The 18,647-nt window shown below is 43.2% G+C and overlaps 2 protein-coding genes across 5 annotated transcripts in view; one reads left to right on the top strand and one right to left on the bottom strand.

Moving 5' to 3' along the window:
• The window catches only part of MOB3B (MOB kinase activator 3B), a 94,079-nt gene extending 85,020 nt beyond the window's left edge, over positions 1-9,059 (bottom strand). For 3 of the 4 annotated variants that reach the window (XM_054809329.1, XM_054809331.1, XM_054809332.1), the window contains exon 1: positions 8,935-9,059. The gene's annotated coding sequence lies outside the window, so the exon portion shown is untranslated. The remainder of the gene's footprint in view (positions 1-8,934) is intronic. The other variant, XM_054809330.1, reaches the window with a different exon arrangement.
• On the top strand, positions 2,441-3,275 carry IFNK (interferon kappa). The gene is made up of 2 exons (XM_054810872.1): positions 2,441-2,879; positions 3,165-3,275. Exon 1 carries the CDS (start codon positions 2,441-2,443, stop codon positions 2,873-2,875), a length of 435 nt encoding a protein of 144 aa, XP_054666847.1. The 3' UTR covers positions 2,876-2,879; positions 3,165-3,275.
• Positions 9,060-18,647: the final 9,588 nt, after the last annotated feature.

Below are 18,647 nucleotides of genomic sequence, written 5' to 3'. Positions count from 1 at the left end.
TTTCAGCTCCCACCTGAGCCACAAAATTTTCACGCCCTCAGCTGCTTTGGCACAAAACGGGATCCACAGTCCAAGAAAAATTCTTTAGCCTTAACTGAAGCATGACAGCCTATGTGAGTACAAGAAGAAGTTATTTTGATGCTCACACTTGTTGCAGACATACAAAATCTGTAATGGCGTGATTTTTAATTATTATTATTACTGAAAACAAACAAAAAACCCCAACAAACATATTCCATCTCCTTAGAGAAAAAATGGTTTTTCCAGCAATTCTGGATCCCTTGACCAAACTCCAGAGAGTTGTTTAAGAGGAAGGAATGTAATGCAAAGCTTAGAAAGACCTGAAGCACTGAAAAGCATAGATTCATAGTTTCCAATATGCTCATTCAAGCCATTCTTCCAATTCCTGCAAGGAAAGTACTTCCATGTTTGCAGGAACCACCAGCAATGGGTTCAGAAAGGGTTAAATCTACCATAACCTTCTTGATTCTCTGACCAGTCTTTCAAACAGGAAACTATCCTCTCCACAATTTCATTCATAAATTAACTTCTCTGAAGATCTTGGGGTATAGATAATTTATGACAATATTACAATATTACTACAGCATTAGCATCAGCAGTAGCAAAACAAGACGAATAACCACATAAGCATTAATATATTAGTAGGGTCCCAGTGTGTAACTGCTGAAGTCATCCTGTGGCTTGCTAAAGAAACTGCTTATCCATAGCAGTCTTTCAATCTGTCACATAATAACTGGTCCTCCCAAGCACCAACAGGATTTTTTTCTTTTTCTTTAACAAAATACTTTCTAATCGCAAGAGCATCCAGGAGTTCCTTTGCTGCTTACATCAAACATTCCTGAGCCTCAACATTTGCCATATTCTTTTTCAAATACCCCTGTAATTATGCAGGCTGAATTACATAAGGGCATGTGCCCTGGCTTTCTAAACCCCATACACTTCAGTGACCAAATCACTTCAGTTCACATATAGATTTAGCAATCCTTAAAGATTCCCACAAGAAGAGAAGCAAATGTGTCTGCTAAATGCCTTGTAACTTTTGCTTAACTTAATATTCAACCTAGTCTTCCTTTTCAATCACCAGTGAGTTCTCATATTGTGATTACAGGAACCAGTTAAAGGGGCTGGTACCACACTAGAGGAAGCCAACAGTACCTAGAAACATGGGACTTTGCTACTGCAGCTTCAGGAACCAACCAACCACTTTCATTTCAAACTACAGTGCTTATGTAGCATGATCTCAGAATTGTCATCACAAAAGGCTCAGACTGTTCGGGGCACTTACAATTAACATGCTGATGGCCACCTGCAGTCCTACTACAAAGTGGCCCAAAGACTTGATATCCCGAGAAGCGAGAAGTACGCGGCCAGACACGGGGAGACACGTTCCAGCATTACACTCACTAGGCTTGTACAGAAGACAGAACATTTTGCTACCAACACAAGTAAATTCTGTCTCCCTGAGAGCTTGTCTTCACAGGAAAAGGCTTTAGAACAGAAGTTTTCTTACTCTGAAATGTAAGGAATTCCTTTTCTTTACAGTTCTAAAAATTTAGGCTGATTCATCAAGGGATGAAGTAGAAGAAAGCTCCTCTGAGCAGCAAACTATCAGAGATTTTTGAGAAAAAGGCATCTGTCTTAAGAGTTGTACATACTTCTTTTTTTGCCAACATAGTGATAGCAATGTATGCCCCTAGTGAACCAATGCTTGTATCAAAAACAGGGTTATTTTCTAATAAAATTTACCCACTCCCCAAACAAAACAATTTGTTCTACCAAAAAAGACATTTGTTTTTAAATTAATAAAATTATATTGTGCTTAGAGCACATATCTGCATATCTGTTAGCTGAGGATGTGATTCTTTTTCACAATCTTTGCCAACTTAAGCATAAAAGTAAAATTTCTCAGCATAAAGCAAGACTGACTGTTCTAGTAAGACTACAAAAGGATGAGATGCCCTTACCAGATTCTAACCTGCTAATCTGTTCATGTCCTCTGAGCAACCAGATTGACTGACTCACTCTTTTTTCAATTAAATACAGTCAAAGCAAAAATGAGCAAACCTTTGCAACTGTTTGAAACCAAAATCAACACTAAACATTGGCAGGATCACAGTTGATAAAAACGCAATTCCTACAAAATGAGTAATACACAGCATGTCACACAGACGAAATAAATTCAGAGATGTGAAAGAGAAGCATGTGAGCACAGACAAGACAACCAAGAAACTGCAAGCTTACAGATCTGCAAAAAGGCAAGGAAAATAGTGCTGACTGCTTCATCAGTATGACCATCTTGGTTCAGAAAACTTTACTGCGAGTTTGCATTACATTGGCATTGTACATCAAAATCTCACATCCAGTTTGCCTCTTTCAAGGAATCAAAGTCATCTACTACAACATGAATTTTCTGTGCAACATGGGTGGCTATTTTTCTCAGCAATGTCTCAGCGAAACAACTGATTTCAGATTCCCCGTGGAGATTACTGAGGTCACACAGAAGAATGTCACAATGATCATCTATGAGTTCCTCCAACAGATCTTCCAACTATTTAGCAAAAATCTTCCTGTTGGTGCTTGGAATATGAGCAACATAGAGAAATTCCAAAATGGAATTCATCAGCAAATTGAAGAATTAGAGATATGTTTGTCAGAAGAGCGATCAAAAGCAAGAAATAGCTTTCAAACATGGATCTTAAAAAGTACTACATTCAGCGTGAAAAAGTACTTCCAAAGAATCACCAATTTCTTAAGAAATAAGCAATACAGTTACTGTTCCTGGGAAGCAGTCCAAATGGAATTGAGAACATGCCTTATAATTTTTGACCGCCTTATGAAAAAACACAGGTCATAAAGAGGTAACATCTTCTATTTTTGGATTCTCTGTAAGAATCTGATAATTTTCCCCTTTTTGATAGATTTTTAATTTCCACATTTTAATAATTTTCAAATTGATAGCTGGGGAATTGGGGCTTGTTTTCAAAAAGCGTTCAGTGCTCTAATTTAAACATGTAGAGTACTCAAGTGAAGGTGCATTCAGTATCACCTTTTCTGTAGAAGATAAGCTCGTTAAAAACCAAGTAGCTATTGTTCCTCTGTATTCTGTCTTTCCACTATAAAAAATGTTTTTGGTCTTCCCACAGAATATGCCATTTGGACACTGCATAGATTTTATTTTTGCTTTACTTCACTAATGAAGAAAAAAGTACAAGATGCAGATACACACAAGGAAGACAGACCTTCCTGGAGTCCTGTATGCTACAAAGATCTTAATTTACAAAACAGATGAGAATTTAACATGACTTGGACCTCTTTAAACTCAAAAATAATCTTGAGTAGACTTTCTGAGCTTGAAAAATCACTTCCCAGCTTTGATCTCTATTTTGCAAGTAGACTCATCTGTAAATCCTATGGGGATATAAACTCCATCCTTCTGTACAGCACATTCAGTAACTACAGCGTGGATTTTTAGAATATGTTGGTTCACAACGCTACATAAAATATATATCTATTCCATCTGCTTTGAGATCATAAACAGACAAGATTAATCTGAAAATATTTACAATAAGGAGACACATGCAAACAAATTTCTTCCACTCCTCTCCCAACTTTTTTTCCTTCATACAGGCAGAGCCAAGCAGTGTTTCAAGTTGTCATCTTCATCAGTTTAACTGCTACTAAAGAGACTTCGAATACCCTGGGTCTCAGTAACACTCCCTATATATTAGAAGACTGGATGAGTTCTGGCAGGTTTTTTCCCACCTCAGATTTCTAAGCATATCTCATTCCTAAAATACGTTTATCATAAATGGAATGTGCTGAGTTGGAATGTAAGAGGAAAAGAATTAAACTATTTCTATGACTGTACGGGACTAGGGAGGAACAAGGGAATATTCTGAAGAGAAAAAATTCAATGTGCTGTTACCATTACCTGAGGACAGAATCTCAACATTTTGCCTGAGAAGTTTGAGGGTGGGACAGCACCTTTAGTCCCATACCTCTCCTTTATTTAAATGTCAGCACAGACTTCAACAGATATGACTGGACACAACTTTACACATTCTACTAAATTCAATCAATTCTTTGTGAGATCGCAGCATATTTTGGTTAGGTAATGACAGTACCATGAGCAAAAGCCAATCCCCATACAGTGTGGAAATATTCACTTCCTTCATCAGCTCTTCTGGGAAGGTACTGTCAAGAATCTAAAGCAGATATGACTATTGTCTCATGCATGCTTTATTGTCAATTGTGACTCACATTTCAGGATGCAGAGTTGTGGGGTTTTTTTGAAAGGGGGAAATAGAGATGTTGTAAAGCCATACACTCATTAGGTGATAATTTGAGGGATCCAGGTGAACTTAACTGATTAGTGTCAGCTAAGCATTTACAGGGAACAGGTGTTTAAGAACTGCCTATACTAAATTTCTGCAAAAAAATCTTTGCTTTCACAAGTTAATTAAATCTTATATAAGAAAAAAGAAGTTACTGTACACAATATTATTTTCACATTTCCTGTCTGGAATTCAGTGTTAACCCTCAATGAGGATACATAGGCAACTTTCTTTTCTGTGGAGAGAGTTGCACTGTCTGAGACTGAATATGGTCATCTAGTATTTGAAGTCAAATAACTTTAAACATTGACCTTTTCCCTTACAGGAGTATTTAGAAATTAAGTACTACAGTTTTCTATGAAAAATTCTAGACTATTGTTGTTACACATAACTTTTACAATTAAACTTTTTGTAAATTCTGTAACTTTTTCCGATTACTGTAACTGGAAATAAAAACATGGCTATTTGTTCAAGTTTTTTTAGATTGCTGTTTTTGATAACAATGTGGATACACACCACTTCAATGTCTACCTTATCAAGCACTCTATTACCACGTCAGTGGGTACTTCCATACAAGAACAAAGGGAAAAAAGACACTAAAATAAGAAAGTGAAAATTACATTCTAAGACTCTTAGAATTAATACAGAGACAAATTGCAGTTGTCCCAAGATTTAGAGCTGGAGTAAAGAATGCATGACCAAAGGGTGAGAAATAAAAAGGAACTTCATTTCTTACATCCCTCAGCCACACGTCTTTGGTTTCAGCACACTGAGATGACCACCCAGTCATGGGCTGGTGTCAAGTCTCCCCAAGCTGTTTTAAAAGCCTGTTCAGTACTTCATCCAGTCCCTGATTTAGAGATTGCACTCTCATCTATCTGCTAGCATTTGTTTTAAAACTTCAGAGCTGCATAATTATGATAGATACATTTTCATTTGTTGCACCCCCAAATGGTAAAAAGTATAAAATTACAAAAACAAAAATCCAAATTACAAAACCAAAACCAATGCTCACTACACTGGGGAAAGATCTGTTTTTAAGATGGGAGAGGTCCTCTGTTACCAAGTACCTGCATATACTGCACGTTACTAGCCATATAATTTGCTACAGTCTTTCTGGACTAAAAACCTGCATCTTTTGACAGCATGAGGGTATGTTCAATCTTCACACAAAAATAGAAAATCCTTTTATTCTGATTGTATATTGGTGTGGTCAGGAAATGCCCTCAACAGCAAAACCAGCAGATATTTTAAATCTGAAAACAGATATCCTAGATCAAACAGATCTTGGAAAGTCTTGACTGAAAAGCTCTTAAAAGGTGTGTTCCCGTATGTGTTACAGTTGACAAGACAGGATAGCCCAATTTTACACCCTCACTTCCTCCCTTCTCCACTTTTCAGTCCCACGTTCCTGTCCTCTAACACTTGTTGAACCTTTTCCTGCTAGACCAACAGGAAATTATCCAAACAAAAACAAACAAACAAACTCTATACCTTTGTTCCAAGGTAAAGATTTAAAGTAAAGCAGGGAAGAATGCCCACTGCATATGAGAACTGGCACAAAAGAGAAAGGGGAGTGTGGCAGCAAGACTGCGTAACAACCAGAGGAGAACAGTGAGCAAAATCTCCTCCTCTGTTGTTACCTGGTCCAAACTCCTTTAAAAGAGCCTCTCAGTTACTCTGCGTACGACCATTGTATCTTCAGCCATACCCACAGTTGATTTGGATGCCTTTTTTCTTTAATGTACTAATGTGCTAATTATCCATCAACAAAGAAGCTTACTGCAGTAGTAAACTGGTAATTTCTCTGGAAGTAAATTTAATTGTACAATAGTTAGCAATAAAATTCCAGTTATATCTTAGTCATTTCAGCTTTCTGCCTCCATCTCACCTGCACAGGCCTAAGTCCCTGGCCCAGAAGAGTCTCATAAGACTCATATCTGTCAAAGGTACTACTGAAGCATCTAATCCTAAGATAATACCCTAAAACAGAAAAATGAAAATAACATCATGTTTTGTCTATAAACTATTCCATTTGAGATCTCAGTCTACCTGACTCATGATAAAGACTGAATATTAAACAAAGAACAGTACCACGTTTTTCCTGTAACATTTTTAAATACTTGCTATTCCAAATGACTCTGTGGTCCATGTTTCCACGGCGCTTGGCCCTCTCTGCTTCTCTTAGCTTCTGTTCCAGAGCACAAGTACCTTCCTCAGGGATCTCAAATGATGCTGAGTACTTTGCTGGCAGTTGATAAACATTTATCATGACAGAAATATCAGCAAAGGAGCTGAAGTTGATTTGGTCCAGTCCCAAGTTTCACATCACTCACTAATGCGCTCTAAGCAGCATCAGCTACTACACCAACACTGTGGTGCAAACAGCATTAAATCATCATTCCAAGCTGTTTGATGCCAAACAACATCATGCTATTCTGCATCCACCTCCTTTTGCTCTTTAGCACTTTCTGGAACTCAGTATTGCTTGACTGTACCCTTTCTAGCTTGTGTTCCTCTTCTTTCTACCCTACCCCCTTCTTTGAGATGTGCATACTCTCTGTTACAAAAGAACAATTTCCTCCTTTTTCTGTACCAGCAATGCTCTTTTCTGTACCGCACAGAGTCGAGAAACAAAACTATCATAAATGTTGGTCCACTCAGAAGAGTCTGCAAATCTTAGAATAACATGCTTTCCTATGGTGGAAGAGGAGGAAACAGGCTCTCCATCTACCTACTGCAGAGCATCTGGCCCATAAACTCTCCAGTCTGAGAAGAATGTCTGGACAATTTGCTCATGAGTATCCCTCATTATATACAAATTATCTGTGTGTAAAAACACAATTAAATGGCTTGGAGCATAGAAACAATCCTGTTGTCTATATAAGAAATCACTGCAATCTAAGCAGGGGTGGGAAGGATCCTTAACCACCTTTTATCCTTCTGATACAGGTACGTACAGGTAACCTGTTCTTGCTCTAACTTGGTTTAGGACACACCCCTGCATCAATCAGAACATTCTGCTTATGAGAGCTGCCCACAACCAGTCCCAGAACAGGTTGATTTGACCATCAAGTGGGAGCAAGAAGGCCTCTACATCTTCAAATGCCAGCTGGCAGCAGTCTTGCCAGAAGAAAGACAGATGATGTGCAGGGTCAATCAGCTGCAAGCAGCACTCTCCAGGAGCCCCTGCCAACCAGGACCGCTTTGTGCTTGCATTGCAGCTGTTCTCTTTTAGGCCAACAGCGAGTACTTCTACAGTTTGCTGGTCCTCACAACGGCAATTACTCATTTCTCAATAAGAAGCCCTGGGTCAGCCTCTAAGACACCAGCTGTCAGGTGGTCACGCCATGATGCTGCAAAGACTTGCAGAGATTTCAAATCCTGTGTTCCACTAGGGCACAAGGACTTTAACACAAACCATTTTTCACAGAGCAACCTTGCAAATCAAAAGCAAAATCTGGCACCCTGAGCCTGTCTCTCCACAACTAAAAGACCTGGCAGATCAGCTGCACGGCAGGTTTCTTGACACGCTCTCTTCACCCTCAACATTAAAAGAACTGCAGCAAAACTGCCAGTTTTAATGGGCTGTGCCTCAGCATTTGCCATGCCAGAAGACAAACTCCCAGCCTGTGGTGCTGAGGCTCCCATCTCTTTGCTCAACACGGGTACAACAGGACCAGCAGGCAGGGCTCTGGATCTCCCCTCCCTGCCTCAGAGTACAGTGCAGAAAGGAAGCAGGACAAGTGAGCTGGGAGGGGAACATCACACTGGGTTTAAATAAATACGGTGGAGGGAAAAAGACAATCCAAACCTACGTCTGACGACTACTTGCCTCTTCCTTTTTCTCTTCAGTCTGCGTGCACCCTTGCCTGCCCGATGCCTGACACGGCGGGCGGCAGGAGCCCCCTGCGCCCTGCCCAGATGCGGCTTTAATCCCGCCAGCTTCCAGGCATCCACGGTACAGCAACAGGTCTGCAGAGCCAGCGGCTCCCTGAGCAAGACCCAGCAAACCCTGGAGGAAAGCACACTGCGACCTACCTTTCGGAGACAGGGTGGGGACGGGGGAAAGAAAAAAAAAAAAAAAAAAGCTCTTAGGAAAAATGCCCCTTTCCATGCGCTCCGGGCCAGCCGGCTACTGTCCCTACACAGTGCCAGTGACCGGGAAGCCAAGCGACCCTCACAGGGGCCGTCACGCCCCCTCACACGGCGCCCACCCGTTTCGGCCGGGACAGGGGGTGGAAATACACACACACCCCCCCGCCACTTTCCGAAGGACAAGGACCCGAGTCGGCGGGTCACGACGGCCGCAGGGGAGCGGAACACCCTCCCCGTTTGGCAGGTGTGGGTCCCCCACACCCCAGGGCTGGGAGGAGCTGGGGGGGTATCTCCATTTAGGCTGAGCGGGGTGGGGAATGGGCGGGTGGGCAGCCGGAGCGCGTCCCAATCGGCGACCCGCTTGCAGCGCGAAGTTTGTGGGGCGGCGGGACCGACCTCTCCCCTCGTAGGGACCGAGCAGTCCACTCACACAGACCGACCTCTCCCCTCACATGCACCCGCCCCGCCCCCCCCGCCTTACCTGCACCCCTCTGGGTGCCGCTGCCCGCCCCGGTGCCTTGCTCGCCGAACAGCCAGGGAAAGGACGCGACAGCCCGACACGGCTCCCCAGCGAACCACCAGCCCCGGTGGCGGCAAGGCGCTGCCAACCGCCCGACCCGCCCCACTCCCGCCGGCCCCGGGCTCCCGCCGCGCGGCCCCACGCGCTCAGCGCGGCCCTCGGCGGAGGCCGCCCCCTGGCGGGCACGGAGCGACCAGCGGCGGTAGAGGCCGAAATGGCGGCGCTGCCCTTCTTGCCGGCGGGGTCCGCCGCGGCAGCAGCGGTGCCGGCCTGCAGGGGAGCAGCCCGTCTAGCTCGGGGAGGGGGAGCACGGACCCGGCAGCGGCTCCCCTCAGCTCCCAGGGCGCCCGGAGGCCTCCCAGCCCCCGCCGAGGCAGCCCCCTCCCCTGCGGCTCCGTCTGAGGGGCAGCCCCTTCACCACGGCTACCGGTAATAGGCCTAGTCCTACCCCGTACTTAACAGAGCTTACTGGAAAACTTACCTCACTTTAGGCAACAAGTGCAGAACTTTGACCTGTTATGGAGCCTGTAACAAGCAGCAGGAAAATCTCAACCCCCACGACCTTCTTTCACAAGGCTTTTCATAGACACAATGCTCTGGAGGATTTTGCCCTCCACGATGGTTTTGCTTTACCACATCAGCACAGACCAAAGACCACAGTCCCTTCCCTCAGGGTTGGACGATAAGTTAAATAATCATATTTGTGTCACTTTTATCAGCTAAAGGGATTTTTGGTTTATCTTAAACCATGGTGTTTATGGGAGTAGGCTGATACACAACCATTCGTATTGCTAAATCCAACTTTGCAGTTACATTGATTTGACTGTCTCAGTAGGAAAAAAAACCCCAACCATCAAACACTTTTTTTTTGTTTACAGAATGTGGAAAAAGGTAGTGGCCACTTGGGAGGAATATAGGGATGTAGTCAGAGAATGTAGGGATGCAACAAGGAAGGCTAAGGCCTGCTTGGAATTAAATCTGGCAAGGGATGCCAAGGACACCCAGAAGGGCTTCTTCAACTACATCAGCAGCAAAAGAAAGACTAGGGAAAATGTGGAGCCTCTACTGAATGAGGTGGGTGCCCTGGTGATGAGGATGCAGAGAAGACAGAGTTACTGAATGCCTTCTTCACTTCAGTGCTTATTGCTAAGGTTGGCCCTCAGGAAACCCAGACCCTGGAGGTAGGAGAGAAAGTCTGGAGAAGGGATGACCTTCCCTTGGTCGAGGAGGATTGGCATAGAGAACATCTAGGCAAACTTGACACCCACAAATCCATGGGCCTCGATGGGATGCACCCACGACTGCTGAGGGAGTTGGCAGATGTTATTGCTAGGCCACTCTCCATCAGCTTTGAATGGTCATGGAGAATAGGAGAGGTGCCTGGGGACTGGAGGAAAGCCAATGTCACTCTGGTCTTCAAAAAGAGCAAGAAGGAGGACCCAGGAAACTACAGGCCAGTCAGCCTTACCTCCATCCCTGGAGAAGTGATGGAACAACTTGTTCTGGGGGTTTTTAATAAGCATGTGAGTAAAAGAAGGTTATCGGGAGTGGTCAGCATGGATTCACCAAGGGGAAATCATACCTGACCAATCTGATAGTCTTCTATGATGGCATGACCAGCTGGGTGGATGAGAGGTGAATGTTGTATAACTTGACTTCAGCAAGGCTTTTGACACTGTCTCCCATAACATCTTCATAGGCAAACCTAGGAAGCGTGGGTTGGATGGATGGACAGCGAGGTGGGTTGAGGGCTGGCTGAATGGCAGGGCCCAGACGGTTGTGATAAGCTGTGCAGAGTCTAGTTGGAGGCCTCTAGCTAGTGGTGTGCCCCAGGGGTCAGTACTGGGTCCCGTCTTATTCAACATATTCATCAATGACCTGGACAAGGGGACAGAGAGTGTGCTCAGTAAGTTTGCTGACAACAGAAAACTGGGAGGAGTGGCCAACACAGCACAGGGCTGTGCTGCCATTCAGGGAGATCTGGGCAGGCTGGAGAGTTGGGCAGAGAGCAACCTAATGAATGTTCAACAAAGACAAGTGTAAGGTCCTGTACCTAGGGAGTAATAACCCGAAGCACCAGTACAGGTTAGGGGCTGACCTGCTGGGAAGCAGCGCTGTGAAGAAGAACGTGGGAGTTCTGGTGGACAACAAGCTCTCCATGAGCCAGCAGTGTGCCCTCGTGGCCAGGAAGGCCAGTGGTACCTGGGCTGCATTCAGAAGAGCGTGGCCAGCAGGTCGAGGGAGGTTATGCTCCCCCTCTACTCTGCCCTGGTGAGGCCACATCTGGAGTGCTGTGTCCAGTTCTGGGCTTCCCAGTTCAAGAAAGACCAGGAACTGCTGGAGAGAGTCCAGCGGAGGGCTACGAGGATGATGAGGGGATTGGAGCATCTCTTCTTGTATGAGGAAAGGCTGAGAGAGCTGGGTCTGTTTAGCCTGGAGAAGAGAAGACTGAGAGGGGATCTCATCAGTGCTTATAAATATCTAAAGGGTGAGTGACAAGAGGATGGGGCCAGAGTCTTCTCAGTGGTGCCCAGTGACAGGACAAGGGGCAGCAGGCACAAACTGGAGCTCAGGAAGTTCCATCTCAGCTTGGGGAAAAACCTCTTTACTCTGAGGGTGACCGAGCACTGAAAGAAGCTGCCCAGAGAGGTTGTGGAGTCTCCTTCTCTGGAGATATTCAAAACCCACCCGGACGCAATCCTATGTCACCAGCTCTAGGTGATGCTGCGTTAGCAGGGGGGTTGGACTAGATGATCTCCAGATGTCCCTCTCAACCCCTACCAATCTGGGATTCTGTGACATTGTCGAAGCTGAGTGTATATATACACACAGCTTGGACAAAAAGCTCTTTCATTTTCATGCCAACAAAGACTTCAGGGTCTTACACTTTCCCATCTGACCCATCTTTTCGACTAAAAAAAAAAAGGGGGGGTGAGGGCAATAGGAAAGATAGTAACAGTAGAAACCCATTTCAGTGCCATCCAACTCAAAATAAAATGGCTGTGTGCCAAACTATTCTTAAGCAGAAAAATTTCAAACTCCACAGCAATGCTCACTGAGTGGGAAATCTCATTTTCACTAAGGCTCAGTGAACAAAACCCAATTCCCTCTCTTTTCAAGCAGCAGAAACCCACAAGGAACTATACAGCCTAATGAAGTTGCAAGACAAAGAGCTATGCAAAATTGAAGGCGTTGTGAGCAGAACAGCATGGCAAGTGTTGACAAACATCCCTGGGGACTAGTCACTCTCTCCTCTGGAGGAATTGTATCTCAGAAGGCATAGGGGAGAGGGCTGCCCACTTCACAGGTTTGCCAAAGATTGCAACAAATCAACAAGATTTGTTGAAGGCTGGTGTTGCCTCCTTTCCCACAGTGAAAGGCAAAGGAAGGTAGCGTCTTTTTTCCCTGCTGTGCAACCCAGCTGTACCATCACAGAAGGTCCCAGCTTCTGTCTCCCTTCAAAATGGGAGATGGAATGGGGCAGCAGCTCCCATTTGGCAGAGGCAAAGCAGAACTTCAACTGGCCTCAGGGAAAGACTGAATCTGTGGCCTCTTAGGTGAGAGCTTGGCTTAGGACTATTGGCTGCCAAACCAGAGAAAAAAAGGTGAATGGGTAACTCAGAAGTTGCCAGCAGTTTGTGACTGGTGGGGAGATTGAGTTGCTTGGAGGAAATACCTTATTGCAACTGATTAACTGTTCTTTCCAAACATGTGCAAATAAAGATAGTGGAAGCAACCCTTGTACCTTCACAAACACAGCAAGAACAGTCTGAGAAGTGACACTTTTTTCACACAACTTTTTCAGTTTAGTGTGGCAGCTATTAGGTGTTTCTCGCAGAGTTATCTGAACAAATAGCAGCAGAAATAATCTTCTTTCTGATAACAGAATGAGCAGAAGAACTGCTTTTTATCTCATTACCAATTCCCTACTTTCAACCAGGGAGTCAGTCGTTTCTTTTTCCTGAGCTGCAGCCTGGTTTGACATTGTCATTACTGTATCCCAGATCACTATGTAGGAAATGGAAGACAGTAAAAACAACTGAATGACCTACACAAGCTGTAGCCTTACTATTGTCCCAGTATCCCCAACATTTAAAGCCTCTAAGTGCTGCATGGAAAGATGTTTTCAAAATGCAGTAGGTCCAGATAGACTGTCTTTGAGGACAGCATTCTCTTTTCTGTGATTCGTAATCATTAAAGCATATAAGAACCTGCCAGCTTTGCCTAGGAAGAATTTATTTTTGGTGACGAACTAGAGTCATCCAGAAGGGACAAACTACAGACAATTTTTTCCTGAACTTCAATCCATGACCCCTTTCACAAATTACTGTTAGCATACTCCAGCAAGAGATGAAAGGGACAAAGTGCTTAAAAGCACATCAAGGACAGCTGACGTTCCAAACAGGAAGATGCTTACCTCACTGTAGTCATGTTGTATGCTACATCATTACCACGGCCACATTTACCAGCACACTCAATGGAAGTTGCTCCTTTGCTGCTGGGAGAGAAGCCAGAAACCAGGCCTGTGAACCCAATCAGTCAATTTACTTCAGCAGAATTTAATCAGGAATCAATTCCGTGATATATGCCCTATTATTCTAAGCACATACAGCAAAGATGCTGAACTCAAGGGTGTTTTCTCTTCCTACCACACAAACAGCTCAAGAAAAAAAGGGGGGGGGGGGGGGGAAAGAGCAGGTCTTCAGATTAATTGTTGTCAGTACAAGCAAACCGAAATGCAATTTAATTCAGCATCAAATGGTTGAGGACTGCTGAGTGTATTCCACTGTTGGGAATCCAGAATGGAGAAGGATACAGATTGAGCAGATCACAGTGGTACAAACAATTTAAACTAGCAGGAACAACCTTTGTGACGTTGCTGCGTTTGGTGATGGATGTGCTTGGATACTCTGAAAGGATCAAGATCTTGCAAGTGAAGTTTACAAGGGTTATTTTCCTATGGCTCTTTTCTGTCTGGTTTTTGATTTGTTTTGGGGTTTTGGTCCTGATATGACTAAATTCATGTTGCCTTCTTGGTAGATCACAAAGTTTGTGTACATGTATTTGTCTATCCTGACATAATTTGCACAGGAGTTGCTGGAATTTACCATCTTTGAGATTTGTACCCTTTAATCAATTTTACAAAACTGGTTAGCAAAATCAGAATTGATCTAAGGACAGTGAGAAGAACAGAAACGTGTATAATCAAGATGCTATCATAGACTCTGTTTTCTTGGGAAAGCAGGATAAAATTAGAGCCTGCCTCATCCTCTTTCCTTTTTCAAGTGGCCAGCTTGTGGTTTTGATTTGAGCCTACAAGAAATTGCTATGGATTTGTTAAACCCGATTTAAACTTAGATATAATTTTTACACTCATCTGCCTCAAACTTACTGATTTAGTTTTATATCAAGGCTGTGAATCAGCTTAAACCAAGCCAAAGAAGGCCATGGCTAAATACGGGCTGGTGAATCAACTGGGTCATTTAAGAAGTTATTGTCCGTGGGAGCTTATTGCCTCCCATTTGGTGATGATTAACACTCCCAAAGCTGAGTCTGCTTTACTAAAAAACAAAGCATCTTCCTTAACCTCAGCCACTGTCAATGGCAGTTGAGCTGATTTTGCACTGAAGTAGGTTATAGCAGGCTGTCATGTCAGGGGCTGTCGGCAGGGGAAGCTTCAAAGTAGCGTGACTAAAAAAAAAAAAAACTTGGAAGTGCAAATTAAACCACTCAATCTGTTTTTGAAGCAAGTGTGTCTTTGTGTTTACCAGCACCCATTCTGTGTATATTAGGACTGGCGTTACTACTGACTACAAGTTGCAGAGCTTTACTGAAACCACAGGACTGTGCTGTGCTGTACCCTCTGGGCATATAGCCAGTGACATGTAACTGAGCTGCTATCAGAGGTATTGTGTTTGAAAATTCTCTTACAAGTTAAATAAAAAACACTTTTTTTTTTAAAATAAATTTTTTAAGCTCTTAATACCCAGGGTACAAAGGGTGCCTTGTGATGTGACGAAGGAAGGAAGGAGAAGAGATTACAGTAAAGTACCATAATAGAATATGCCTACCTTTTTACCATTTTTGGCTCAGTGACTTAGATGTGTTTATGCAGCAGAATATCTTGAAAGAAGAAAAAGAACACTGTGTACCCTTCATATCTACATAGGTGATCTTCCTCTATGGTCACCTTTAAAAGAGTTTTCCTCTTTTTTTTAATGACCAGCATGACTTGGCTCCCCTGTGCCATCTATAGAAAAATGATAGAGCAAAAAAATTGAAAACAGACAAACAAACAAAAAAATCAACACAGAGAATCAATCAGTGAAATTCTGGATAGGTTAAAGCCACAGTGTGTGCAAAATTAAATACTTTCTTACAGGATTATATTTCCCTGAACTCCTTTCTGTTGGTAGACCATAGAGTACTTCATGTCAGTATCTGCCGTGACTGGCTCATGATTTCAGCAGCTCTTCATTGTTCACAGCATTACGTTCTGACTTAACCCCAAATTACTGCACAGAAAAGACCTGCTGCCATAAAGACAAATTCCACACAGTAATCCTCTTTCACACCATACTATTCCCTTGAAATTCCTATGTATGCCACAGATCTAGCATAGTTGCTTCTCAAATAGTTCTGGCAACATAAAGAGTATTCACCAACTCAGGCAATAGGTTGGCCTGCAGCATCTTGGTCTGCAAACAGCTGTAGCTGCACTGCTGCAATGTCTGCATCTGTGTTGAAGGCATGCTGATGTTGCTGAGGGACAGTCTGAAGTGCAACAGGGCCAGATCTGCTCTCTCAGCAGCAGGTGCCACCACTCTATGCCTTGCACCTGCTGCTGGAAACAGATGCGTCTCTTCCACACCTTCATTCCTAGCTTTTTTCCTACTCCCTAGCCACCTGCTTTACATGTCCAGAACAACTTGGACCCAAAAGTGTGGTCTCCACCCCACTCCCATGTGGGACTGATGGACAATTTACCCTCCCCACCATACTTATGTGTGTCTGTAATTTCAAATAGAAAGAGACTGTTTCTTTCCAATAGAAAAAAAATGGAGAATTTATTTATTTTTTTTTATTATGGCAATACATCTAATATGCTTTCAGATGCTGTAAATATTTGTAGTGGAAAGTCTAAATACTCCAAAGTCCCTAGACTCACATGTTACTGTGGGTTTTTTTTAAAATACGGTGAACATACATTGAAGTTGTTGGCATTAAGCAGAAATATTACATCAGTAAATCTTCTCTCTGTTATATTTATGAACTGTGCCACCAGGCCTGATTTTGCACTTATTCCAAAGCATCACACCCTGGAAATCTCCCACTGATATACCTGGTAAAAGATCATGGTTTGGCAAGGGGGATTTCAAACAGCGTCTTTGTTGTCATGAGTGAACACAGAATCAGCTTTTTCATATATTGACTTATTTTCTATTTTTTTTTTTAAACATAAGATGACATTCTGCAATTTGGAGATGTTCCAGCATATGTGGTATGGTGGCAAGCAGAAGCAGTGAATATAGTGATATAAAAAGCTTTACCATTTTTACGGGTGGCTCACAGGGCATCTACAACCAGCTCCTGCATAATGGCTACTACTTGCAATCAGAGCTCAACATTCCCAGACCTGCAAGAGGCAGGATGCGAGAAGGGAAGGTACAAGAACTCTGAATAAAGCCATTGGATGGCCCCACAACAGCTTCATTAGGGCTAGAATCCTTTTTTGTTGACGTTGGCCAGAGACTATGATGATCCTGTCAAAAGCTTATTTTCTGGTTCAGTGATTCAGAAAGACAGCTATTCCTTCTGCTGATTGTCCTGATAATTATAGTTACCTATAGAACAATTCATTTCCAGCAGCTAAATGGTATCAGCAAGAACATTTGATGGCCTCACTGTGGTGCCAGAGGCCTGAACACGTTTTGGTGTGTATGTGCCATTGGTTGCCTGCTTTTACTCCAGATCTGTCATAACTGCCTCAAGACCATGGTGTCTAGGCTGAAAATTTGGTGAGGGGGGGACAAGAAAATAGACCATCTTTAACTGAGGTCTGATGCTGGTGATAACCCGTGGGTAGGGTACTCAAATACAGTTATTGGGTCAAAACCCACAGCACTGTCTCACAGAAGGACTCCTGTTTCATTTGGAAGGGAGCTGACCACCAGACTAAATTTGCTGGTGGTTTCAGGAGTGAAAGAGAAACACTGCTGAGGTCAGAGACCTGCATTAATCATCTTGTTTACCTCTGCTGCCTGCCTGTTTCTACTCACCTGTGGGGTATTCTCACAGGTTTCTGAAGTTGATGGGGAGACGCAGGGACTTGTGTATTTCTACAGTAAAGCAATCTCTTTAGTGTTTGCTAAGCAGTGTGAGTGATGCTAAAATTAAGGAGGAAACACAGTACCTAGAGGGAAAAGGCAGCATGTGACCAAATTATTTGCCTTGCTTCTGCATTAAGAAAACTTTTCTAGAACTCTCCAATGCAAGTTATAACCCCTGTGCTGGCATTAGGTAATGCCTTCCAGATTTTATCTGGAAGCACATGGAAACAAATTTTGCCCAATCTTAGCAGCATAAACCAAGAAAATCTTCCACTCCTAGCAATGAAGAGAGTATACATTTATATGATGGTGACCAAGAGTGGAACTGACTGCCCTTTGTCCCTTTGAGATTAGAATATTGTTTGCCATTCCTACCCAGCAAAAAGTAAACAGCAAAATCCAGTTACTGTTTCTGTTAACTCAAACACTGCTCAAGGCTTCTCTCAGGACAATGGTTGTATTCAAGCTGCTCTCTGAACTTAATTCTGCTCTTACAATTGTGACCTCTCTTTAGGATTTATTTGCCAAAAAATGTGTGAATCAGAAAGTGCTATAACCTTACTGCATTTTGACAAAACAGAAGTCCCTCCCTTTTATTTTTTTTTTTAAATCCTTGATTCCTCTCCCCTTCCCCTCCAATAAAGCAGAAATAATTTCAGCTCAGGATTATAATAGCAAATTGCTCGTTGTTTCAGAAGCTGACAGAAGACACAAAAGATAGGCTTCAAATGCCAAGGCTTTTCAGCTAATGTGACCACCTAAATGGTTAAGATTACTTGAAGATAAACAGCAGAAACAGTACTTTCCTGGAACTAGTGGCAAAATTATATCTCCTCCTGGGATTGCTATAACATTAATGTAACATGAAAGCACTCTGCTACATCCACGTTCAGTTTCCAGCTCCATTAAGAGCTGTTTGGTTGAGGATTTTGTTTTCAACCACTCAAGTCACATTACAGAAAAGGCACAGCCAAAACCAGCATTCCCCAATGATTCCATATAGCTGAAGGATAGAATTGTGATCTCTCCAACAGGTGAAAACCATTACAGCCTTTAGAGCACCAGCCAGGACTAGCTGAATGCTGGTTAGCCCAAGGACATCAGCTGAACTAATGACCCAAGCCCTGCAAAATGGATGTCTCTCTTTCAGCCCTTGCTGGCAGTGTTTTGTGAGAGGACGCAATGCACGCCACCTTCTTCAGGAGAGAAAGCAGAGAGATCTCCAAGTAACATCAACCATCAGACAAGCTGGTATTCCCACTTAGGCCCAACCTACCCACCAGCACTTGCTGTAGTAGGAAATGTGAAAGATAAATGTTCTGTTTACCATAAGACACTCAAAGA

This window comes from Grus americana, chromosome Z (assembly GCF_028858705.1).
Source record: "Grus americana isolate bGruAme1 chromosome Z, bGruAme1.mat, whole genome shotgun sequence".
NCBI lineage: Eukaryota > Metazoa > Chordata > Aves > Gruiformes > Gruidae > Grus > Grus americana.
This window is presented reverse-complemented; position numbering and strand designations above follow the sequence as displayed.